This window comes from Somniosus microcephalus, chromosome 5, assembly GCF_052327205.1.
Source record: "Somniosus microcephalus isolate GS21.2 chromosome 5, FLI_Smic_1.0, whole genome shotgun sequence".
Classification (NCBI taxonomy): domain Eukaryota; kingdom Metazoa; phylum Chordata; class Chondrichthyes; order Squaliformes; family Somniosidae; genus Somniosus; species Somniosus microcephalus.
In genome coordinates this window covers 161,069,779-161,096,673 of record NC_140991.1, presented here as the reverse complement: position 1 = coordinate 161,096,673, position 26,895 = coordinate 161,069,779, and the positions used below count along the sequence as shown (strand labels likewise).

The following is a 26,895-nucleotide window of genomic DNA, read 5'->3' as shown; positions in this document are numbered from 1 at the left end:
TAGTCCTTCCTGGGTGGCGGGCTGGGGCTCGATCGGGTGGCTCTGCGGCGGGGCCGAGCAGCGAGTCGGAAGGCGCAGGCAAACAGAGACGGAGGGTGGAGCACTCGGGAGACGGCCGGCGCTGCAAAGCAGGTCGGCGTTCGGACCAAGCAGAGGGAGGGAAAAGTCCCAGAGAGTCCGGCAGGAACGAGTCTCCAACTATTAAAAATATCTGTGTAAATAAAAACCGCGGAGAACAGCGTTGTCAGCAGCGGCAGCGGCGGGAAAGCGCGGGAGGCGCCATTTTTTTCTCGGCAGGGAAGAAAGGAAAGCGCGGGAGGCGCCATTTTTGATTTTCAGGATGCCAAAGACTGGCAATATTACTGCTTTCGACAGTGATATAGAGGATTGGACCACATATGTGGAAAGAGTGGAGGTATATTGCACAGCGAATGAAGTAGAGGATGATAAAAAGGCATCGGTACTTCTAAATCTGATGGGCGCAAGGACATACGGGCTGTTACGAAACTTAATCACTCCAGCCAAACCGATGGACAAGAATTTTAAGGAGATTGTTGATACCCTACAGGAGCACTTAAACCCAAAACCACTGCTGATAGCGGAACGATTCAAATTCTTCAGGAGGAATCAGCACAAGAATGAAAGTAACGCTGATTACCTCACCGAATTAAGAAAGCTGTCAAAGCACTGCCAATTCGGGGCAGGACTGGCAGATTCTCTACGAGACAAATTCGTCTGCGGTCTCCTAAGTGAAGGAACACAGAAAAGGCTACTTTCTGAGAAAGATTTGACACTGGACAAGGCTTTCAGTGTGGCTATATCATACGAAGCAGCAGCAAGAGGAGCTGCAGAGATACAGCAAAAGCCACAGGACTTCGGCACCCATGAAATGACACGGGGATTCGAGAGATGTTATTGCTGCGGCAGATCCACCCATGACCAGAGGGACTGCTGGTTCAAGGACCAAGCTTGCAGGCAATGCGGAAAGATGGGACACATTGCACGTGTATGCCGATCTGGAAACAAAAAATCCACTGACAGAAAAAAAATCAATAAGGAAAAGTACAGAAAGGTACAAATGATGACGGACAGTAGCTCCGAAGACCAGAAGAGCGATAGTGACTCCGGAAACAAGAGACTAAGCTGTCGCAAATTACATAATGTAATTGCCAAAGAAGATTACCAGACCATTTGGGTTACCCTCACGATAGCGGGGTCCTCAGTTAAAATGGAGCTAGATACAGGATCAGCTCTGACCGTCATAAGTCGACAGGATTACGAGTGGCTATTTCCACATATACCTTTGAAAGACACATCCATTATCTTGAAGACATATACGGGGCAGAAAGTATACCCCAGAGGGAAAATAAGGGTGCCTGTTGTATACAACGGCAAGGAAATACAGAAGTTGTATTTATACGTTCTGCAAGATGGTGGTCCACCGCTGTTGGGACGTGAATGGATCAGGAAGATACGTTTAGACTGGCACTCCATTCAGGCACTGACGGTGACCAGTAAGAAAAAAAATGATGATGACGTCATACCTGAACGATTAAAAGACATCTTGGCCAACGCCAAAGAAGTGTTTCAACAGGAACTAGGAACCTTGAAAGGCGTCACCGCCTCAATAAAAGTGGAAGATGCGGCAATTCCCAAGTTTTTTAAGGCAAGGCCGGTGCCATACGCAATTCGTCCAGCAGTCGAGGCAGAGCTGGAGAATTTGGAAAAGGCAGGCGTCTTATCCAAGGTAGATTGGAGCGAGTGGGCAACACCCATCGTCCCGGTCATGAAGAAAACGTTGAATAATGATAAATCTGAAGAACAGAGAAAAATTTGCATCTGTGGGGATTTCAAGGTAAACCCGGTCCTTCACACGGTACAGTATCCTCTTCCGAGGATAGAAGATATTTTCGCCTCACTATCCGGAGGGAAACGTTTCACCAAAATTGACTTGGCACAGGCATATCTACAGATGGAGGTTGAGGAGGCCTCTAAAAGGTATCTCACGATAAACACACACAAAGGCCTGTATCAGTACAATCGACTGGTTTTCAGAGTAGCATCAGCTCCAGCTATCTGGCAAAGAGCTATGGAGCAAGTCCTGCAAGGGATTCCGGGGACTCAATGCTGCCTAGACGACATCCTTGTAACAGGAGAAAACAACAACGAGCACCTTGCCAATTTGGAGCAGGTGCTCACTAGGCTGAGAGAACGGGGCCTACGAGCAAATCGCCCCAAGTGCGAATTTTTCCAGAAACAAATATCATTTTGTGGCCATATAATTAATGAAGAAGGGTTGCATAAGTCACCTGAAAAAATTGAAGCAGTCATAAAAGCCCCAGCACCTGAAAATGTCTCACAATTAAGGTCGTTCCTGGGATTGATAAATTACTACAGGTAGACTATCCTTTATCCGAAAACCTCGGGACCAGCCGAGTTTCGGATAAAGGAGAATTTCGGATTTCGGAAGGTGGGTCCGCGGGGGGGTCGTGCGCACGACTTACGCTGACGCTCAGCGTAAGTCAGTCGGGGTCGGCGGGGGTCGGGGCCGGCGGGGGTCGGCGGTTGTCGGGGCTGGCGGGGTCCGCGGGGGGGTCCGGCGGTTGTCGGGGCTGGCGGGGTCCGCGGTTGTCGGGGCTGGCGGGGTCGGCGGTTGTCGGGGCTGGCGGGATCGGCAGGGGGTCGTGCGCACGACTTACCCTTTATCCGAACTTCCGCAACCGGAGCCCTCTAAAAACCGAAGGTTTTTTCATTCAGCGTAAGTCGTACGCACGACTTACGCTGAACGAAAAAACCTTCGGTTTTTAGAGGGTTTCGGTTTTCGGAAGTCCGGATAAAGGGTAGTCTACCTGTATCATAAATTTTTACCGAACTTGTCAACTGTTCTGCACCCTCTTAACGCACTGCTACAAACGGGAGTAATTTGGAAATGGAGCGAAGACTGTAAACGTGCCTTCCATAAATGCAAAGGCTTGATCACGTCCAAGGAAGTGTTGGCTCATTACAACCCATCACTGCCAATCAGACTGGTGTGTGATGCATCCCCTTACGGCGTAGGAGCGGTATTATCGCATAGATTCCCTGATGACTCGGAGCGGCCGAAAGCTTTTGCGTCACGCTCATTGAACTCAGCTGAGCGTAACTATGCCCAGATCGACAGGGAAGCACTCAGCCTGGTGTGGGGAGTGAAGAAATTCAACCATTACCTACACGGACAAAAATTTAACTTGTTGACTGACCATCAACCCCTCGTCTCCATATTCAACCCTAAAAAGGGCGTTCCCATTATGACAGCACAAAGGCTACAGAGGTGGTCCCTTTTCCTAGGGGCACACCAATATGACATAGAATACAAAGGATCAAAACAGCATGGGAATGCTGATGGTTTATCGCGCCTACCGTTGCCAACAGTGGAAGAGGCACCTACAGTGGACCCAGTGGAGATGTTCCACTCAACCATAGTGGAATGTCTACCAGTAACAAATTCTACCATTGAAAAGGAAACGAGAAATGACCCGACTCTCTCATGAGTCTACGATTTAACGGTGAAGGGATGGCCAGCACATGGCGAACAACTGTTGCCAGCATTCTCGCAAAGAAGAGAACAGCTGTCAGTGTGCCGAGGAACCTTGATGTGTGGATCCAGAGTGGTGATTCCACCCAAACTCCAGGATAAAGTGCTAAAGGAGCTTCACGAGGGGCATCTGGGTGGAGTGAAAATGAAGAACCTAGCCAGAGCGTTTGTGTGGCCAGGTATCGATGGAGACATCGAAGAAATGACCAAGAGCTGTCTAGGATGCCAGAAGGTCCAAAACGCCCCACCACAAGCCGCTCTACATCCATGGGAGTGGCCCTCATCTCCATGGCAAAGGGTACATATCGACTTTGCTGGTCCATTTATGGACTCAATGTTCTTAATCGTGGTTGATGCACACTCCAAGTGGCCGGAGGTAATAAGGATGTCCTCCACCACCACGGAAAAAACCATCACAGTATTAAGGACCATATTTGCCAGGAATGGGCTGCCTGAACAGATCTGTTCTGATAATGGACCGCAATTTGTGTCCGAAGAATTCAGGAAGTTCTTAAAAAACAATGGGGTTAAGCACTACACGTCCGCCCCATACCATCCCGCCACCAATGGATTAGCTGAAAGGTTTGTCCAGACCTTCAAGAAGGCCATAAAGGCCATGGGTAATGAAGACATAAATCTACAACATAAAGTAGATAACTTCTTGTTTGCGTACAGGAATGCAACACATGTGGTTACAAACCAAACTCCCGCCATGATGTTTTTCAATAGAAGACTAAGATGCCGGCTGGATTTGATCAAGCCAAACATCAGAAGGGACGTAGAGAACCGGCAATTTCAAGGCCTGAATGAAAGGCCAACTAGAACCTTCCAGATAGGTCAACAAGTTTTGGCCCGGGACTACCGTACCGAGAAATGGCAGCCTGGAACTATTTGCACACGACTAGGACCACTGATGTATACCGTGGACATTGGAGAATGCATAATAAGGCGCCATGCTGACCAGATCATAGAGTCATCCGAAAAGGGACAACCTACACCACAACTCTATACACCTAATGATGAAGCAGAGATACCCATAGTATCTACCTCCGGACCGGTGATACTGGAACCAGATGAACCCGACACTGGCATTCAAGCCGAATCGACCTTGCCAAAAGAACCTACTACACCACCGAAAACTACCACACCACCGAGGCGTTATCCGGACCGAGTCAGGAAGCCTCCAGAGAGACTGACTTATAATTGATTAACTGCAGCAAATGTGTAGATTATTGTTCTTGTAAACATGTTAATTAATGATTACTTAAAATGTTATGTACTAATTATCTAAAAGGGGAGGAATTGTAGTGTATGTACCTTTAAGAGCCCCTGTGTACTGTAGTACCGGTAGTGACCACTCGGGTATATAAGCCTGTATAGCATCTTGTATCTTTTAGTTCACCTCCAGACTTTGTTCAGTAAACACCTGTTAAACCAACTCCTGCATTCCGTGTCTCCATTAACACACGGATACAACAACAATCTGAGGCTGCAGATGCCCTTGAAGGACGGCCTCGACCAGCTCTGGGCCTGGAGGGCCCGGCTGCAGACTGCACCAACTCTGCATGGGCGGCAGCAGTCTGTCCTACAGGCGGTGGCAACTGCATTGGAGAAGTGCCAGTGGTGGCAGCAGGAATGCTGTCATCTTGAGAGAGGACAGCAACTCCCTGATCGACCGACACACAGGCATTCCCACGGGGCAGCACTTCAGCATGCGGAGCAATCTGATGGAGCACAGATTGCTGGCCTGCTGCGGCGCGGTGAGAGCCCTGGGGAAATGTGCCTGATCCAGCGAGGATGGCAGCAGTCAGTGCTCGCGTGGCCTCAATCTGCGTCTGCATGAGACCAGCCAGTGACTGTATTGCAGCACTAAGCATTTGCGTGGCAGCTGCCTGTGCTACAGCGAAGTGCTCCACACTCCTTGCCAGTGATTCAATGGATTCGGGCACCCTTGCCACTGCAGCCATGAGCTCAATGTGCCTGTGCTCCGCCTGGGCGCTCATTTCAATGAGGACCCACTCCTCCTCTGCGTCCAATGCAGCAGGATTCGATGGCATACTCTCCCTCCGGGGAGAAGGCCCCCGAGCTTCCCTACCCCCATCGCATTGCTGCAGCCCGCTGGGTCCTGGAGCTTCATCCTCATCAGACCCTTCCCCCCTACTCCCCTCCAGGGTAGGCGTGTTCCCACTGTGGGCATGGGCTTCCTCAGGAGAGGGTGGCGCTGATGCTCCAGCTTCCTCTTCCTCCTCGCCTTCAGTTTCACTCTCACTGGCAGCTTGAGGGCCCGTCTCCTCACCTGGTGAATCACCATCTGAAAACGGAGGTACAAGAGTGGCTTTAGCATGAGGACAGGGTGGCAGCAAGGGAGGCATGAGTGCAGCAATTTACTGATTTGGATTGAAAGTGTCAAAGGCTGGTGTTGTGAGGAACAAGTGGAAGGAGAGAGGACAAAAAGGTGATGACCTTACCATTGCTGTCCAGAACGGGGTCGGCGTCGCCAGTGGCGACGGGACCAATCACCCGGCTTGCCACAATCCTCTGGATGCGCACCTCAAGATCGCTGAGGGGTTGCCGCTGAGGCCGCCCTCCACCGGTCCGTTGCTGCTGTCTCCTATTATGAGATAGCTTGGTCTGCAAGAAAATGGACGGCGTCTGAGTAAATATACAGCCATGGTCTTGCCTGAAATGCCTGCCATAGTTGAATAGCCCTTACTGTACGCAGCCATGGTCTTGCCTGAAATGCCTCCCATAGTTGAATAACCCTTACTGTACGCAGCCATGGTCTTGCCTGAAATGCCTGCCATAGTTGAATAGCCCTTACTGTACGCAGCCATGGTCTTGCCTGAAATGCCTGCCATAGTTGAATAGCCCTTACTGTACGCAGCCATGGTCTTGCCTGAAATGCCTCCCATAGTTGAATAGCCCTTACTGTATGCAAAGTGTGGAATGTGAGTGTGTGTTTGATGAAAGGGCCATAGGTGTTGGGTGAGTGTTGGACATTGGGGCTTTTAAGACCCTCTGGCCATAAAGTGAGGTTGAGATGGAGGGATGGAGAGGTTTTGAAAAAAAGGCACTCACCCTGATGACCCGAGTGAGGTCGTTGAACTTTTTCCTACATTGAAGATGGGTCCTAGGCACCATGCTGCTTGAGGAGACTCTCTGAGCCACCTCCCTCCACACTCTTCTGTACTTGCGTGGCAAAGGCCTCCTGCCACTCTCTGGGTACAGAATAGATCTTCTGCGCTCCACCCCGTGAACCAGAGCCTCCAAGGCCTGCTCGCTGAAGCGCTGTGCTCGCTCCCTGGCCCTCTCCATAGTCCTTGGCTGCAAGATTTAGCCACGGGTCTCTCCAGGCCGAGATTCAAGGCTCCAATGAGCAGGGTGTGGCTGCAGAGCAAGATCGACCCTCCCCTTTAAGAACTGACTGGCGCCAGTGTGTCTGTGTTCCATCGCTAACTGGCAGCACCTGCGCTGCGCCCGCGCTCTGAAGTAGCGCCTCGCTCCTCGGCCTTAGCGCCTTAAGAAAGGTGTGTAGCGCCTGATTTAGCGCTCCAATCACCTCCAGGGGTGATAAAAGCCAAGTTTGCTGTCGGAGGTGACAATTAGTGCCAGGCGCTAAACTTTGCGCACCGCCAATAATGGCGCCCCAAATGGGGCGATATCGAATTTTTCCCCCAATGGAACTAGAAAATAATAGAATGAGATAGCAAGAAAGAAAATTAAAGAACAGAAAGAGGAGTGAGTAAAGGCAAGAAGGAGAAAGACAAATAAAAAGAGGAGAGAAAATTCATTATATTTAAAGAAAAATAAATGTGAAAATGGTAGAAATTAACAATGCCTTTTACCTTTTATGTTAAACTCGAGTTTGTATTAAGTAACTTGAATTCAGTTGTTTAATCAAAAATACAAATTTTGAAATGCAGATCTCATTATTAGCATGCAAACAGCAGGAGGCTCAGACTTGAAATAAGCTTTCTGTTTTATCATTTTCCTTTGAAATGTTAGTTGCAGTGTATGTGCTACATTTGGCCTCAGTACCTAACAGCAGAGAGAAAGGGAAGAATAAAAGAGGCAGAGAGAGAGAGAGACAGTAACAGAGATAAACCGCGGCGGCGGCGGGAAACGCGAGCGGCAAGGCTATAAAAGGCGGCTGAGACCAGGTAGGCCTCACAGCGGCGGCGGCGGCGGGAAACACGAGCGGCGAGCCTTTAAAAGGCGGCTGAGAGCAAGTAGGTTTACCAATCTGAGAGGGAGAGAAGTAAAAAGTAATCGAAGTGTGATGTCACCAGAAAGCAGGTAATGATTGGTTGGTGAGTAGTTCTCTCTTTTTTAAACTCTAACTCTGTGGTTTATAGTTTCTAGGGTCTCTGTGGTGTAGCGGGGACTGTTGGTAAACCAGGACCCTAAAATATATCATTTATCTGTAGTGTAATTGGTGGGATTGATTTGTTTAATTTAATTTCAGTTAATTAAAGGGTAATTCATGGCAGGACAGCCCGGTGCCATGGTATGCTCCTCCTGCGCCATGTGTGCAGGAAGTGTGTCCAGCTGCAGCTCCTGGCAGACCGCATTGCGGCGCTGGAGCAGCGATTGGATACATGCTGGACCATTCGCGATGCTGAGGGTGTCGTGAATAACATGTTTAATCAGTTGGTCACATTGCAGGTAAAGGTGGCACAGGCAGAAAGGGAACGGGTGACCACCAGGCAGAGTAGTAGGCGCAGGCAGGTAGTGCAGGGGTCCCCTGTGGCCATCCCCCTCTCAAACAGATATACCGCTTTGGATACTGATAGGGGGGTGGCTTACCAGGGGAAGGCAGCAGCAGCCAACTTCCTGGCACCAGGGGTGGTTCTGCTGCACAGGGCAGGAGGAAAAAGAGGGGAGAGCTATAGTAATAGGGGATTCTATTGTAAGGGGAATAGATAGGCGTTTCTGCGGCCGCAAACGAGACTCCAGGATGGAGTGTTACCTCCCTGGTGCAAGGGTCAAGGATATCTCGGAGAGCCTGCAGGGCATTCTGGAGGAGGAGGGTGAACAGCCAGTTGTCGTGGTGCATATAGGTACCAACGATATAGGTAAAAACCGGGATGAGCTCCTAAAAGCTGAATATAGGGAGTTAGGAGGTAAATTAAAAAATAGGACCTCAAAGGTAGTAATCTCAGGATTGCTACCAGTGCCACGTGCTAGTCAGAGTAGAAATAGAAGGATATTTCAGCTGAATACTTGGCTAGCGGAATGGAGCAAGGGGGAGGGATTCAAATTCCTGGGATATTGGAACCGGTTCTGGGGGAGGTGGGACCAGTACAAAACGGACGGTTTGAACCTGGGCAGGGCTGGGACCGATGTCCTGGGGGAGTGTTTGCTAATGCTCTGGGGGAGGGTTTAAACTAAAATGGCAGGGGGTTGGGAGATGTCGGGGAACATAGGGTCTGATGAAAGGGAGGAATTGAAAGAAATCAGTATTTGTAGGGAAATGGTGTTAGGGAAATTGATGGGATTGAAGGCCGATAAATCTCCAGGGCCTGAATCTACATCCTAGGGTACTTAAGGAAGTGGCCCTAGAAACAGTAGATGCATTGCTGGTCATCTTCCAAAATTCGATAGACTCTGGAACAGTACCCATGGATTGGCGGGTACCTAATGATACCCCACTGTTCAAAAAGGGTGGTAGAGAGAAAATGGGGAATTACAGACCGGTAAGCCTGACATCGGTAGTGGGGGAAATGCTAGAGTCCATTATAAAGGATGTAATAGCAGAGCACTTGGAAAAAAGTGACCGGATCGGACAAAGTCAACATGGCTTTACAAAAGGTAAATCATGCTTGACTAATCTACTGGAATTTTTTGAGGATGTAACTGGTAAAATAGATAAGCGAGAACCAGTGGATGTGGTGTATTTGGATTTTCAAAAGGCTTTCGATAAGGTCCCGCATAAGAGATTAGCGTGTAAATTAAGGCATATGAGATTGGGGGCAAGGTATTGGTTTGGATAGAGAACTGGTTGGCAGATAGAAAGCAAAGAGTTGGAATAAACGGCTCTTTTTCCGAGTGGCAGGCAGTGACTAGTGGGGTACCGCAGGGATCGGTCCTTGGACCCCAGCTATTCACAATATATATTAATGATCTGGACGAGGGAACTAGATGTAATATCTCCAAGTTTGCAGATGACACAAAGCTGGGTGGGCGTGTGTGCTGTGAGGAGGATGCCGAGAAACTCCAGTATGATTTGGACAGATTCGGTGATTGGGCAGAAGCATGGCAGATGCAATATAACATGGATAAATGCGAGGTTATCCACTTTGGTGTCAAAAACAGGAAGGCAGATTATTATCTGAATGGCAATAGATTGGGAAAAGGGGAAGTGCAACGAGACCTGGGTGTCCTTGTGCACCAGTCGCTGAAAGTAAGCATGCAGGTGCAGCAGGCGGTTAAGAAGGCAAATGGTATGTTGGCCTTCGTAGCGAGAGGGTTTGAGTACAGGAACAAGGATGTCTTGCTCCAGTTGTACAGGGCCTTGGTGAGACCACATCTTCAGTATTGTGTGCAGTTTTGGCCGCCTTATCTGAGGAAGGATGTTCTTGCTATAGAAAGAGTGCAGCGAAGAGTCACCAGGCTGATACCTGGGATGGCAGGAATGACGTATGAGGAGAGATTGGGTCGATTGGGCTTGTACTCGCTGGAGTTTAGAAGAATGAGGGGATCTCATCGAAACTTATAAAATTCTAACAGGACTTGACAGACTAGATGCAGGAAGGATGTTCCTGATGGTCGGGGAGTCCAGAACCAGGGGTCACAGTCTAAGGATAAGAGGTAAGCCATTTAGGACAGAGTTGAGGAGGAATTTCTTCACCCAGAGAGTGGTGAACCTGTGGAATTCTCTACCACAGAAGGCAGTAGAGACCAATTCATTAAATATATTCAAGAAGGAGTTGGATATATTTCTTAAGGCTAAAGGGATCAAGGGATATGGAGAGAAGGCAGGAACAGGGTACTGAATTTGGATGATCAGCCATGATCTGATTGAATGGCGGAGCAGGCTCGAGGGGCCGAATGTCCTACTCCTGCTCCTATCTTCTATGTATTAGATTTGGGTTTCCCCATAAAATCAAGGACTGAGACAGGGTAACAACACAACAACTTGTATTTATATAGCTACCTTTAATGTAGAAAAATGTCCCAAAGTGCTTCACAGAGGTGTAATCAGAGAAAATTCAACTCTCAGCCAAAGAAGGAAATATTAGGAGGGATGACCAAAAGTGTGATCAAAGAGTTGGGTTTTAAGGAGGATCAAAGGTGGAGAGGCAGAGGGATATAGGGAGGGCCTTAAGAGCATGGGCCCTATATGCTTGAAGTCAAGCCTCCAATGGAGGGGCGAAGATTGTTGAATGAAGTTGCTTGGTTTAAATTTAACTGGGGATCCAGAATATAGTTTTGGGGAAAAATTCAGTTGTTTGCGCCTCCCGTTAGCGCCTTAAGAGGGCGCTAATGGGGTGTAAAGCAACTAGCGCCCGGGCGCAGCGATGCTTGCGCCGCTCGCGAAATTAACTAGACATTTTGCGGCGGCGCTAAACACTACCGCCACGATCTCCTGCGCCGGCAGATTGTGACGTCAGTCGAGTGCGCAATGCCCCGGACCGGAAATTGAGTGGCGGCCCCTGCCTTACCACCTGCCGCTAGCAACGACAGGTTGAGGGGAGCATTATGCTGTCAGAAAGGGACTAGGGGAGCGCTATTTAAAGGCGACCACTTCCTACCTTTTTTTGTCAGTGACATTTTTGCACCACGCATTCTGAGAGAGAGACTTCTGGAGAGATTCAACGCTGTGTGAAGGAGTTTTGGGTACTGAGCAGCACTTTGCAGGTTCATTTTGATTTGCCCTTCCTTGTATCGATTTAGAAGAGACTATGGCTGCTGCACTCTGAGCTCTTTCCCTGGTTCTCTCCATTGTTCTTTCCAGCAGATTTGATGTACAGGTCTCTCCAGGCTGAGATTCAGGCTGAGATTCAAGGCTGCAATGAGCAGGATGTGGATGGAGAGCAAGATCAACTCTCCCCTTTAAGATAAAAACAGAAAATGCAGGAGAAACTCAACAGGTCAAGCAGCATCTGTGAAGAAACAAACAGAGTTAACGTTTCAGGTCGATGACCATTCGACAGAACTCCCCTTTAAGAATTGGACAGTGCCAGTGTGTCTGTGTTCCATTGCTGACTGACATCACATGAGCTTCGCCAGCGCTGTGAGATAGCGCCTCGCTCCTTGGCCTTTGCGCCTTAAGACAGGTGTGAAGCACCTGATTTAGCGCTCCAATCACCTCCAGGGGCGATAAAAGCCAAGTTTGCCATCGGAGGTGATAATTAGCGCCAGGCGCTAAACTTTGCGCACGGCCGCTAATGGCGCCCCAAACAGGGCTATACCGAATTTCTCCCCCTTTATATTTTGGTTTCCACAGTTTCTGTGAAGTTTATGTTCTTTGATGTAAAAACAGAAAATGCTGGAAATACTCAGCAGGTCAGGCAGCATCTGTGGAGAGAGAAACAGAGTTAACGGGCTGAATTTTGCTGGCGCTCAGAGGGCGGGTTCGGAGGCGGCTCCACTGTCAAAATAGAAAGGATTGACAGCGAGTAGGGAACCCGCTGTCAATCCGCCTCCACACGAATCTCCCAGGTGTCGGGTCTGTCAGTGCTGAGCAGACCCGACACCAAGTGGCGGGGGAGGCAATTGACATCATTAAATGGGATTGTTAACATCCAATTAAGTGTTATTTTATGCATACATTTCTATTTTACGTGCTCCCCCACGGGTTACCCACTGCTCGGGGAACACGTCAGCTCAGCATGTCGTGAGTCGATTCAGCATTAAATTATCTCATGACCTGACAGCTGCCAAAGTTGTATAAAAGATCCCATGTAAGCATTGTTCACTTTCAAAGCTCAGAAACTGTTGGTTACTGCATTTGGAAGACATATTGAGCTTTCTGCAGCTTGTAAGTGTTTGGAACCAACTCTCTATCCAGTGCCACCTCATTGGAACAACCTCTCTCACCATTGACAGATCGCTTTTGTCATCTCAACCTCACCTGCCATCTATTCCATCAGCATCATTGCCCTTGAAAATATCTCACCTTGGTCCTCAGAATCCCACCAAGATCAGCCCCAACACCAGCATCACCAGGCACACCAGCAGCAACAATGTAGAGGGGACCACATCATGAGCAGCAAATACAGTATACTAAATTGAAATGAACAGTTTTCTGGCCCTAACCATCTCAACAAAGTGGTTTGATTCCTGACACAGGTATCTCACACTGTGCCAGTGTAATGATTACATTTCTCACATCTTCTAGTCTGTCTCGGGGAGATTACTGGATTAGTGCCAGGATATGAGCAATTTTGTACTGGGGCCTCAGATTCATTGGAAAATGGATTTTGTACCACATGAGATGAGGCCATTGGCCTGAAATATTGATATTTTTATATTTCATTGAGCTGTCGTTGAAATGTGTGCACCTTAATGATAAATGGCAATGTTTTCTATCCCAGGTGGCGCGACGTTGGGGAATCCAAAAGAATCGTCCTGCTATGAACTATGATAAGCTGAGCCGCTCACTGCGCTACTACTATGAGAAAGGAATCATGCAAAAAGTAAGCGACAAGCAAGAGTCATCTTTCTGATAATTTCTTCAAAGTTTAGCTGGGTAACATCCAAATGACACATACAGGTATATGGTTAAAGTGAGAAAAAAATCCCAGTATCCTAACTTACTTTCCATGCAACAAAATGGAATAACGTTACTTCTATAGAAATTCCACTACCTTTCTTGCAGCAGGAACTTGAGCTCTAGATTTTCATTGTTTAAATCTTCAGGAGCTGCACCTCAGTTTAACAGCAGCTGGTAGTCTCACTCTCAAACTGCCTCATCTGTGTACTGATTGCTTTTTCATTCATTCTGGATTCACCAATAGTTCAACTGGTCAAGATAGTCAGTAGCTGAGCTGTTCAGAACAGAAAAGCTCGAGCTTTGATCAGCTAGATGTTTGCTGAGGTAGCTGATGTAGGAGAAGAAAATTTATCAGGTTTCCATCTCCTGATTGTTATTTGGCTACCTCTGCTGGAAGTGTGCATATTGGAAATCAGATGAGGACAGGATAAGGTCAACTGTGAGGCCCTCATGATTTTCTGATAAGTTAGAGAAGTATAAAAAATGTTTGTTTACTAAAACAGGACTGTCTGTACTGTTTCTCCATAGAGAATAGGTATATGGTTTTATTAGAATATCTGTATTGTTGGAAAACTATTTTAAGTGAAATAATTTGAAAGCAAACCTCTATCTAAAATCTGTCAAATAAAATGTCAGCTGGGGCTTTTAAAGCACTGATCTGTCTCCTGTGTAAATGTGCATGAGTGCTCTCCTTACAGAGTGACGTTCTGTCTGAACAGATATACATTGATACACAGTGGATTCAAGAAAAGTGAGCAACAGATACTCCACAAGCATGTTGTGTGATAATTTAACTTATTTAGAAAATGTCTTTTCATATTTCCCACAATAGGAAAGCCTAGGAGTACCTACATTATAATGCTTATGTTGGTTAGACTCCAGCAGACTGATAAGCTGCTGATTTGCTGTTTCTAATAGTGGGAATGAGGTATTGACTGAAAAATTATGCACTTCATTCTTCTGTACAACAGAATAAGACCCAATAGAAATCAGTAAGTGAAATATTGATTTTAAAAGAGGAATAGCTTCATTGTCACCTTTACTTTGGTGCTTGTTAAGTGAGAGATGTCAATGCTGGGGAATAGAGCAGTTTTACTTTTGCAACTATTGTCAACAGTAAACATTTACACTTCCGGTTTAGCATAGGTTAAATGTAAAATAAATTTTCCTCAACTTTACTCTAAAAATATGGCTTCATAACAACCCCTGAATGGTAATTCCTTCTAAAATACTCGTTCCCTAAACAAACTATTATGCCATCTCTGGGCAACGCTGACTGTTAATTCCCAATTTAGTGTCAATCTACAGGGGTTTTGTGCCCTCTATGAACTGAGACTGCTCAAACTTATTTCACTTAAGACTTTTACAACCAATAAGAAAACCTTTAACTCAGCACTCTGAGTCGAATTCTAACTGAAGTCCCAGAGGTGAAAGGACAGTCAGCCATCTACTCCCAAAACCCAGTCCTTGGAAAATTAAATATTGGTTAAGTGCAATGCAATTACTACTGAATTTTCCCAATTAGAATCCAGTGTTGGAAAGACTAGCAATCTGTAGTATTTCTTTGGAGCCATAGGTTACACCCACTGGGCAGCTCCCTTGGTGAGAGGGAGATCTCTCTACAGGAAAAATCACAATGAATCTGTTAGTATCTCTTATGAAGTAGCAATTTTCAATGAGTCTTTTTGTACTACATAGATGAAGGGAATACTTAATACTGAAAGTTCCTACTTTACTTTCATTTCCCTTTAAATAAATGGCTAGTATTATATTTGTTTACAGCCAGGTAATACAGTAAAGATAGTTGACAGATCTGGTTAGAAAAACATAATTGCCCTATCCTGAAGTTGCTAATGAAAAGTTCTCATAGCTTTATAGAAAAATTATCTCAGCATAAAATCTTTCTTGTGTTTGGAGTGTGTTTTTAAATGAATTTTAATAAAGTTTCAGCTTCTATATTTGGGGCTGGCCAATAATTTGATCCTTAGTTATTTAGGTCTAATGGTTCTTTCAATTTGTTTTGAAGATTTAATCTTTATGGGAAAATATTTCTTTACTTTTTGTAGGTTGCTGGAGAAAGATATGTGTATAAATTTGTCTGTGATCCAGAAGCGCTTTTCTCAATGGCTTTCCCAGACAACCAGAGGCCAGTGCTGAAAACTGACATGGAGCGTCACATCAATGAAGAGGACACTGTCCCTCTCTCCCATTTTGATGAGAACATGGCCTATATACAAGATAGTGGCTGTTGCAATCCCCATCCATACAATGAAGCCTATGTGTACTGATGCAACGATGTTGGGGCAGTCACTCCGTGTTTCTTTTTTCTCTGTTATTTTCCTCTGTAGACTGTGACCCAATCTGGATTTACTTCATCTCTTCAACATCTCTGACATCGAGCAGTGGGTCCACAGTTTCTGTCGCATTAACCCCATGGTCCACCGCCAGGGACAGTGCACTTTATGAAAAGACTCATTAGAGTTCCACATGTTTTTTTTTCAGGGTGGGGCGGGGAATGGGAGGGGGAGGGGGTGGTTTTCATTTTTGCCTAAATGTTTTTTTTTTGGTGGGATGGGAGGGTTGGGAATTGCATACATTTAAATGGTTTGATTGATGCTATCTTATGGATTTTTGTTTCGTATCAGCTAAAAACTTACTAAGTCAAACTTACAAGAAATCTGCTGATATCAGTAATAAAAGAATTTGCATATCTAATATTGCTGTGTTAACACAGCCAGCACTCTTTAAGAATCTATATCTAAGTAGGTACATAGTACTTTTTTGTCAGGGTACACATTAATATACAGTCAAGCATTTTACTGCTGTGTCATATTTGTTAAAAATATATGAATACTAGAATATGCTGAAACTTCTGCTGCAGTCTCCTTTTCTGTAAATTCTTTTAAACGCAGGGTTTATTAAAGCAATTTCAAGCATTGCTGTATGTACAGGTAGTATTTCAGGACAAAGAATAGATGACTTGAAACATTTACTGCTTAGGATGTAGCTTATGCTGTAGTTATACTATAAGCAACTGTACGCTTTAGGAATTGGTAAAAGATTATCCACCTACTACTTGCTAAAGGAAATTTTTATGCGAAAGACTTCTAGATCAATGAAAACTTATCTAATGTGTCCTGTCAATGGCAACATTTCATTTGCACCCACTTCAGTTTTCAAATCCAGGCACTGAAGTAGCCATGGTGTGATACCCATGACAAGAATAGAACCTGGCAAAAAGGACAAGTTGCATTTTTGATAGTTCTTTACGAATTTTTAACAAAATGTCAGAGGGTTACTTAGAACACATGAGCCTTGGAATTACACTGAGTAATATTAGCATATGGACATTCATATCTGTTATCTCAATAGAGGCATTAGCCCCTTTATTTTAAACAGGTTAACATCTGGACAAAGGACTTTGATATGAACGCATTAAATTTTCCTACTCTAATATCGTTCAACGTAATTTCAATGTTGTTCTCAGTAAGTAACCATGCTGGTAGAAAGCTTCCTCAAAAACCGCTAACCTTTCGTCAGATGTAGATTATAGCTCACACATGTCACTGCACCTTTTTTTGGTTACAGTTTTTCTCTAAAACAATTGGAGTATCATACCTAAAAGTTACACCGGTGTGCTGCTGCTATATTTAGATGGCAGAACTTGTGCATGTGAAGGGACAGCGCACACCCCAAATTTGACACAACTTGCAATCTATGTCATTTCTGGCAGAATAACACGTTGGCAAGGCTGCAGATATCCCTAGGATTAAGTTTCTGTTCTAATTACTGGATGTGTAAGAAGTTTCTCTTCGCTTTCTTGAAGCTTAGTGTTTTCTTCAGTTAGTAATGTACATCAATGCTAAGTACAGCTGTGAGAAGAAACCTATGTGTCCTTTCTCTTAAAGCTGACTATTCTGCACTATTTTAGAAACTTAACTATCTTTGATATTGAGCATGTGTATCATTTAGCATTTGCTGCATTTCCTTTTCATATCAGAATGGTTGATCGGCTTCTGTAGAAACTGAAACTAGGAAATTTGTGTAGCTTTTAATCCCCCTCATCATTACTGTAATTTGAAAATGTACTCTGGGCCACTTTTTCAAAATCTTTTGCAAAAATACTTAAAATCTACGATTTGTCCAAATGAATCAGTCTAGGATTTGAACATTGTCAAGTCCTCTGTGTATTTGAGGATTACTCTGGGGTAACCAATCACCAAATACAGAGAGAACTTAAGAATTTCACCACAGTAAAATAATGCATACTCACAGAGATAATAAAAAAAGGAAAATATAGGTTATGAATAATGTATTTTTAAAGCTTTAGTTCTGCTCCTATTTTGTTCACCAGTAGACAGTGATATTTTTCTTTGTAGTGATAATTTTTTGTCTCCACTCCACCCTAGTCCACCTCTACACCATTCTTCTGAGCTCAGAGAGCAAGTGCAAGAAATGGTCATTTCACTAGGACTTCATCATTCGGTGCTGTCTGGCAATGACTGTTGGGCTTTCCCTATCGTGAAACCCTGTAACCCCTATCACCTAGCAACTTTCCAAAAGCCAAAAAAACTGTATATATGCAAAATTATAAACTAAAATATGCAGCAGGCTGATTAGCATCTGAAAAGAGAAAAGCCAGGTTAACATTGTGGGTGGAAATCCTTCATCACTGCTCATATGTGGAAAGCAGTCTGCATTGTTGGCTTTTGCCTGAACTGTACAACTATTCAGATTTGGAATGCGCATCTTAACAGAAACACTGCTTGGCTTTAGCCCTTTTTTTGCATAATCCATTGAAGAGAATCATAGAATCATACAGCACAGAAAGGGGCCATTTGGCCCATTGTGCCTGTGCCGGCTCTTTGAAAGAGCTGTGCAATTAGTCCCACGCCCCCCACTCTTTCCCCATAGCCCTGCATATTTTTCCTTTTCAAGTGTATATCCAATTCCCTTTTGAAAGTTACTATTGAGTAACTTAGCAAGAGGAAGAGTCTGTGAGCGTAAATCTTGCATGAAGTGATATCATGCAGTGCTGAAGGTATATTTAAGTATCAAAGAAGAAACCTGTTTCCTTAGCTACCCACCTCCTCTCTGCCAGGGAAACTCTATAATCACAGTAAATCATATTATAATCCCATTGTAGGATTGAGCAACTGTAATTTATAGCTGGAACCAGCAAGCACGTCCTAAAGTGAAATGGCACTAATTAGATGTTGTAATTGACAGACCACTTGCATCCGCTCTTGTCATATATAGAATATATATATAAAAGGGTCCATCTTCAACTTTAATCTGAATTTCCATGATGTGACTTTGGGATATTAATATATGGGCAGATCTGTTGTCTTGCTCTTTCTGATTCTCTTGTTGAATTGTATTCCTGGTAATTCTCATCAAGTGCAATCATGCCTGGTTCACATGGAACAAGTACTGAGAGAGTTCAGATTTGGACAATACAGGCCTAATTGTCCCCTTATCTTTCAGTAGTATTTTCAGGGGCCCTCTTTGTTTTTTTCTACATAAAGCTTATGGCAGAGTTTTCCAGCAATGTGAATTCAATTTCAGATCTGTGATTTGATGTATTGTGCAATCCAGTGCCAAAAAGCATTCTGGTTCAGAATGGTTTGCACAAAAGGGATTGCATTTCTGAGTATAGAAGCAAATGTACATTGTTGGGATTGAATCCAATGAGCTTATTTTGCATGTCACAAATACTCTGGCTGATGTGGGAGTATCTGATGCAGACAATGGATACTCAACACTGGTGTTCCTCACCTTGCCGAGCATAACAAAATAATATGAATTATGAAAAAAATTACAGATTATTCCCTGTTGGTCAGCACATGTGGAACAGAGCCCAGCAGACCAGAAACCTTCCAAGCTTGATCCCTGATCTGTTGAGTTTCCTGCTGTTAGTCATCAGTGTTGGGGCTGCTACAGTTGTTTCAGATACCAGGTGAGGACAGGATTGGGCTTGGTTGTGATGGCTGCCAAAGTCAAATAGCTTGCTGACGTGGACCTAGAAATTAGTCTGACATGAGAGTCCCGAGGATCGCTGGATGGGTCCTCGTGTCTCATCAACATAGTCGGCACGTTAGGCCCCTAATTTACATTTTGAAGGGGCCTAACACCTGTTTAAGGGTCTACCAAGGACACCTAAAAAAAAAAGGGCCCCACGAATGTAGCACTGGGACCAATGTCTGCGCAGATTGAGTGCAGGCCGCCCCACTACTAAATTGGTATGTTTTACGCCCAAAAAACAGGTGCAATGCATATCAATTTCCAGCCTGTGCTGTCTAAGCTCACATATGTAAAATGGCTGCTCGTGTGAGGTGCTCTCTTTCTCTCGCTCAGTTGCTTATAGCCTAAGCTATCTATTAGATTTCTTATATTTCAATGCTGGGTCAAATATTATAAAATACCATTTCTCCCAAATTCTCCAAACTATAAATTCCTACAGCCAATAATGGAAATTCCAACAATGTCCTGACAGTGAAACCTTTAATTACATATATTTGTACGAGTATGTGTCAAAAAGCATATTTTTGTTGTTGTAATGCTTTGGGGCATGGATACTATGACACAATAATAACTAAGACATTAGAACATTGATCTTAAAGCTTTTCCCCATTGTTACACACTATATCGTGGTGCCATCCCTTCATCTCCAGGTTTGTGCCAGGTGAACCAGGTATTTGTTGAGGAGCCTCGAAACAAGATGGAGGCAAAAGCAAATAACTGCATCTGTCTGAAGATGGCCATCTGGAAATCTAATGTAGCAAAAAAAGACAATATTGAGGGACATCTGTAAATGATGGACAGTATTTTTTCTGCTGTTTCTGAGAAATTTTCTAAATTTTTGTAATTTTGTATTTATCATGTATGTTTTGGTTTTATATGGCCACAAAGTAGCATTTGGATTAATAATGTAAATCTCATTGTTGTTTAATTTTCCTCAGCTAAGGCTTTGAGCAGTTTGAAGCGTTCATTGATTTCTTGTATTGCTTTTTGAATATTTTTTTGCTTTTTTGAAGAAAAAATGTAATAGCATAATAAACTCTGTTCAATTCCTAAGGAACTCTGAGATATGTAGTTTGAAAGAAAACATTCTGGCAATGTTTCCTTTTTTATATTTTTATGGTTCATTCTTTATTTTGTGCATTGAATGGGATTATCCTGAAGTATCTTTGCTTGGTTTGATTTAAGTTGTGTTTTTTTTCAATCAGCGGTGGCAATGTCACGAGCTTTTACTGTGTGTGCAATCACTTGCTGTCATCCAGCATTTGTACCGTCAACATTATTTCAGTCGTCAGTATGCAAAAACAAAATAACAGACTTATGAAAGTAAAGTAATTAAAAAAGAGTAGTTTGATGAACTTATATGGCATGAATGTGTGATGGTGACATAATCAGGACAGTATTATTGTCTATGTGAGCAAAAAATGAGTTTTGAACCCTGAGCTAACCTTTTTATCAATATTGATTAGTTAGCAAGAGTGCATTTTAACACCTCTGGAACATTGCCATTGTGCCCACCTCTCCATAACAGAAGCCCTAATCCACACCTTCATTAAACCAAGAATTAATTTCTCAAGTGCCCTCCTTGTTGACCTCTACCTTTTAAAACTTCAATTAATCTAGAAGTCTGTGGCCCAAGTCCCCTTTTGCGCAAAATACTGTCCACACATCACCCTTGTCCTTGCAGGGCATTACTGGCACTTTGTCCCTCGGCATATCGACTTCAAGGTCCTCATCATCATGTTCAAATCCTCCAAGGTTTCACTCCACTACTTTTGAGAAACCTGCTCCAGCACTATGTCCCAGCCCTAGCCTCTGCTACTTTGACTGAGGATTACTTTTCATCGTTTGGTTCACCATCAGAAGCTGTTCTGTCAGTCACTGTGGCCCTGCTCTTTGGAATTCTAAACTACCTTCTTAGCCTTTTCTTTCCTTGAAAAGCTACCTGAGCAACTCTCTCTTCAACTGTGATTTTGGTCCTCCCTCTGTAATCATCATCACCTGCTCAGCATCCCTCTCACCCTTTGGAAATGTTTGTCTCCAGGAGGCCCTGTTTAAAAACAAGTTCTGGAGGTGCCAGGATCGCTCCTGCCCCAGTTGAAGGACACTTTCCAAGAATACCATTATTTGTTTTAATAGAGCAGAATCCACAGAGCAGGATGCAAGTAGAGCTTTGTACATATTCGAGGAACAGAAGCAAAAAAAAAGTGATACAAATCATGCTTAACTATAATGTTATAGCAAAGCATAAAAGAAAATGATTGCTAGGATTTTTACGATGCAAATAGTCCAGCCCAATATCTCAAAGACTGGATTTACATAGTTTAGACTGAACTTCAATAGAAAACTCTTACTTTTTATCTGAATGACTGCTGTGATTAATTATTATCAGGAGATTTGCCAAGTAGCTGTGTAATTGGATGAATAACCTACTCTTAGCTGCTTTCCTCCAGGTGCTGGTTTAGGTCAGATTCCAGGAGACCATGATTCATGAACTACCAACTGATGTTTACACTGCTAAATCCAGGCATCAAGACTCATAAGATTTTCTGGATTGGAATCCAGACTCCAGAGTGGAAAAGGTTGTAGGGCCGATCCTACAGCCCAAGTACGGAGTGCATTGCAGGTGCAGAGCTTGTGATTCACTGCCTATTAATGTTAATGGGGAAAGGATCATGGACTGTGTACCCACAGTGTGCTCTCAGGAAGCGGCACTACCCACCAGGTGTGGGGAATCGGCCTTTGTGTGCTAACCCACTGGGCTTCCAGTCCCCATATTGACATGTTGCATATTTTTTAAACTTACTCCATACTGTTTACACAGAATAGAGGTAATTTTGACTGTGCAGTAGTGTAAAATAGGTGAAGTCAATGGAAATAAAAATATGGAGAGATATAAAATGGCTACTGATTTGCTATCACCCGTTTTACACTTGCACAAAGTCAAAATTATCCCCAATGAAACTTGTTCCAGTACCTTATTAACATACCATAAAACCTGTTCCATACATAACTTAATACTATAATCAAGCTGCTCACTATTGCTCCTCAAAAGCTATCTGTCAACAACATTTTATAAATGTAAGAAGTCACACAACACCAGGTTATAGTCCAACAGCATTATTTGAAATCACAAGCTTTTGGAGCGCTGCTCCTTCGTCAGGTGAAGTGAAGAGTTGCATATAAGCACAGCTTATATAGTCAGAGAGTACTGCCAGATGATTCAACAACATTTTAGGTCACTCTTCTACTCTGCTTGGTGTTTGTGCCCGTCCCTTCTTTGCAAAATACCTAAAGGCACTATATAGTGTAAACTGATGCTTTTTCCATCCAGACAAGTTGGAGAAATTTGTATGTGTGATAACAGAAGATGTTGGAAACGCTCAGTAGCACCTGTGGAGAGGGAAACACAGTTAATGTTTCAGATTGATGGCCTTTCATCAGAAGGGTCATCGACCTGAAACTTTAACTGTTTCCTGCTCCACAGATGCTGCCTGGCCTGCTGATTATTTAGAAACATAGAAAAATAGGAGCAGGAGTAGGCCATTCGGCCCTTCAGGCCTGCTCCGCCATTCAATAAGATCATGGCTGATCCCCTATCTCATTACCATATTCCCGCTCTCCCCATACCCCTTGGTGCCTTTTCTGTCTAGCATGTTCTGGTTTTATTTCAGATTTCCAGCATCTGCAGTATTTTGCTTTTAGATGTATAATATCCTGGGTTGAGGAAGGATAATTCACCATATAACATTGTTAATATTTGAACACATAGGTAGTCATATGAAAAATATCAATTGAGTTTGCACGATGTTGAAGCGGCCTAAAGTGAGTTCTTTCTTAGTTTTACTGATCCTGGCAGTGAATTCTTCCATGAACTGATTGTCCGCTCTGTCTTCTAAAACCTTGTGGTAACATGCTCAGTGTTAGAGTGCAGAGGTGTCTGGAGAGCACATGCACAATGCAATGTTGGGCTGAAATTAAAAATGATTATAAATGCAAGTTCTTTCTATGTGCATACACTGGAGTTGGTAATATGATGCCCAGCACCTTTGGTACTAATGTAGATCAGCTGCAGATGGCCCAAATAGGCACTGAGGCCAACAGCCTGTTTCACACAACACAAGATAAGGTGGTGGGAAAGAACCTGTGACACTGATAGCTTATACACCAGGGGGGTGTTAGACTCATTAAGGCCATAGAAAAGTGTTCATAAGATCAAGATCCCAGCCTCCACAGAAAATGGATGTTAGCTCATTCAGCCATGTCAGCCCCTGTTCCTTAAAGCAGAGTTTGCTTGGTACTGTAGTTGCATCAAATAGTTGCATGCGGATCCAGTAAATTAATTGTTTCATGGTGTCCTTGAGTTTTACTGCTGCAGCTTCTTAAAGTTGCTTCCCCTCTACCATCTGTCTAAATAGAACCTAAATAGAATCCTGCTGTCCCAAACTCTCTGATGGTTCTGCAGAAGGAAGGGCAGGATGGGAAGAAACAAGTTTAAATATCCTAGATGATTGCAACCTGATGCACCTTACACAGCTTTGGCATGTAAAGAGATAGCTTCAATCAAAAGCATAAGAGGACTCTAGCCATCAGCTTTCTTATCAGATACTTCATATTGACTAAATGCTTGCTGCTTCCTTTTTGCCACCTTTCTTGGGCCACAGGATAAATGTATTGATATGCAGCAATACACAGTGTAGTACTAGAATGTGGGCAAACCTGTGCTTTTGAAAAGTAGGGGGTAGAATTTCCACAGTAACTGGCAGAAACCCTGAAAAACGGTGTGAATGGCTGTTTCCACTTTCTCCAAATTTCTGCTGCAGTTACAGAATCCTTGTGGAAATTACTGGTGTCGTTGAACAGTTACCAGAGTGCTGGCATTCTCCCTCTGTGAGGTTCCACTAAGCTAGCAATGAAGTACTGTCAAGACAACATTGCTAAGAAAAGAAAAAGAAAGACTTGCCTTTATGTAGAGCCTTTCATGATCACTGGACGTCCCAAAGCACTTTACAGCCACTGAAGTGCTTTTGAAGTGTAGCCATTGTTGTAGGAAACGTGGCAGCCAATTAAGCGCACAGTAAGCTCCCCCAAACAGCAATGTGATAATGATCAGATATCTTTTTTTGTTATGTTGATTGAGGGATAAATATTGGCCAGGACATTGGGGATAACTCCCCTGCTCTTCTTTGAAATATTGCCATAGGGTCATTTACGTCCACCTGAGAGAGCAGACGGGGCCTCGGTTTAACGTCTCATCCAAAAGACGGCACCTGACGGTGCACCACTCCCTCAGCACTGCACTGGAGTGTCAGCCTAGCTTTATTTGTGTGCTGAAGTCTCTGGAGTGGGAACTTGAACCCACAATCTTCTGACTCAGAGGCAAGAGTGCTACCAACTGAGCCACAGCTGGCAGTATACTAATTAAGTAATGTGTGAGCCCACTTATCTTGGCAACCTTCTTGAGACTAGTAATTGTCTTCTTCACCTGATCCCACGATTTGGTCACAGGGTGAGACAACATGTATTCTTTCTGCTACCTCTATCCAATCTCTATTCTTCAGAGGGAGATATCCCTCCATTCCAAAAGGGACCACCTTCTCTTCAACATTACTTACACCAGGACCTCCAAAGTTGTATCCTTGGAGAGCGCCATTCACCATCTTACTCCTACTGTAGGCATTTCTAAGCCTCAGCAGTAAAACCCTTTAAAAGCTGCTGATATCAGATAACGTGCACTTTCCTTTCATGTGACAGGAACTCTGACATTATGGGATAGAGCTGACTGAACATCATAGAAATGCAGGTGCACAAATTGCCCAAAGAGTAGCACTGCCACAGCACACAGACCACATTATCAGCCCCACTTCCCCCACTTGTGAGTGATGCCTTATGAAAAGGGGCAAGTTATTATTTTGTTAGTGAACTGTCAATTTTCATCCATCGACTGTGAACTAACTCAGTATAACTGAGAGGAGACTTCCATCCACCTGTGTAGTCTGGTGCCTGGGGTGAATGAACTGTATGCTAAACCATTGGCCCACCATACCATATGTGTAAAGAGCTCACGGGTTTGGGGGTAATATATTAGCTTGGCTAGAGGATTGGATAACTAACAGAAAACAGAGTTGGGATAAATGGGTCATTTTCAGGTGTGCAATCAGTATCTAGTAGGGTGCCACAGGGATCAGTGCTGGGGCCACAACTATTTACAATCTATATTAATGACTTGGATGAAGGGACCGAGTGTACTGTAGCCAAATTTGCTGATGATACAAAGATACATCGGAATGCAAGTTGTGAGGAGGACACAGAGTCTGCAAAGGGAGATAGATAGGTTTAGTGCGTGGGCAAAAATTTGGCAGATGGAGTATAATGTGGGAAAATGTGAGGTTAACCACTTTGGTAGGAAGAATAAAATAGCAAATTATTTAAATGGAGAGAGACCACAAAATGCTGTGGTACAGAGGGATCTGGGGGTCCTCATACATGAAACACAAAAAGTTAGCATGCAGGTACAGCAAGTAATTAGGAAGGCAAATGGAATGTTGGCCTTTATTTCAAGGGGGATAGAGTATAAAAGTAGGGACGTCCTGTTACAACTGTACAGGGCACTGCTGAGACCACATCTGGAGTACTCCGTGCAGTTTTGGTCTCCTTACTTAAGGAGGGACATACTTGCATTGGAGGCAGTTCAGAGAAGGTTCACTACGTTGATTTCTGAGATGAAGGGGTTGTCTTATAAAGAAAGGTCGAGTAGGTTGGGCCTTTACTCATTGGAGTTTAGAAGAATGAGAGGTGATCTTATGTTTCAATAAGATTGAGGGGGCTTGACAGGGTAGATGCAGGGAGAATGTTTCCCCTCGTGGGGAAATCTAGAACTAGGGGCCATAGTTTCAGAATAAGGGGTCGCCCATTCAAAACAGAGATGAGGAGAAATTTCTTCTCTGAGGGTCGTGAATCTTTGGAATTCTCGACCCCAGAGAGAGGTGGAGGTTGAGTCATTGAATATATTCAAGGCAGAGATAGACAGAGCTACAGGGGAGTCAAGGGTTATGGGGAGCAGGTGGGAAAGTGGAGTTGAGGCCAAGATCAGATCAGCCATGATCTTATCGAATGGTGGAGCAGGCTCGAGGGGCCAAATAGCCTACTCTTGCTCCTATTTCTTATGTTCTTAATAAAAAAAAAGACACGAGGGTAGATTTTCACATTCGGCAGTAGGAAATCAGTTGCCCGTTAAACACCTGCTCGAATTTCTTTTCTATTGACTGCAATGGAATGGAGAACCAGGCGCGGTGTATAATGGACAGCCGATCTGCTGCCGCCAAAGGGGAGACATCAACCCCACGGATGAAAATTGTTGACAGAAAATGACGGCATGCAGTAGGTCCATCAGTATCTGAAAAGAGAAGATAGGTCAATGTTTGTCATAGAGACCTTTCATTAAAAACAAAACATTGACTTGTCTTTGCTCCTTTCAGATGCTGATAGACCAGCTGTGTGTGTGTAGTATTTTCCATTTTAACTCAGATTCAGTTTTTGTGGACTAGAAATTGCTTTTGGTGCACAATTCAGGGGTTGACTG

General features: G+C 44.1%; 1 protein-coding gene across 2 annotated transcripts in view; it reads left to right on the top strand.

Annotated features, from left to right (window-relative positions):
* The window catches only part of etv1 (ETS variant transcription factor 1), a 186,729-nt gene extending 170,929 nt beyond the window's left edge, over window positions 1-15,800 (top strand). For both annotated transcript variants that reach the window (XM_085988389.1, XM_085988390.1), the window contains 2 exons: window positions 13,114-13,215; window positions 15,359-15,800. In XM_085988389.1, the coding sequence (XP_085844515.1) occupies window positions 13,114-13,215; window positions 15,359-15,580 (324 nt within the window). In that variant the 3' untranslated portion in view covers window positions 15,581-15,800. The remainder of the gene's footprint in view (window positions 1-13,113; window positions 13,216-15,358) is intronic.
* The last annotated feature ends 11,095 nt before the right edge of the window (window positions 15,801-26,895 follow it).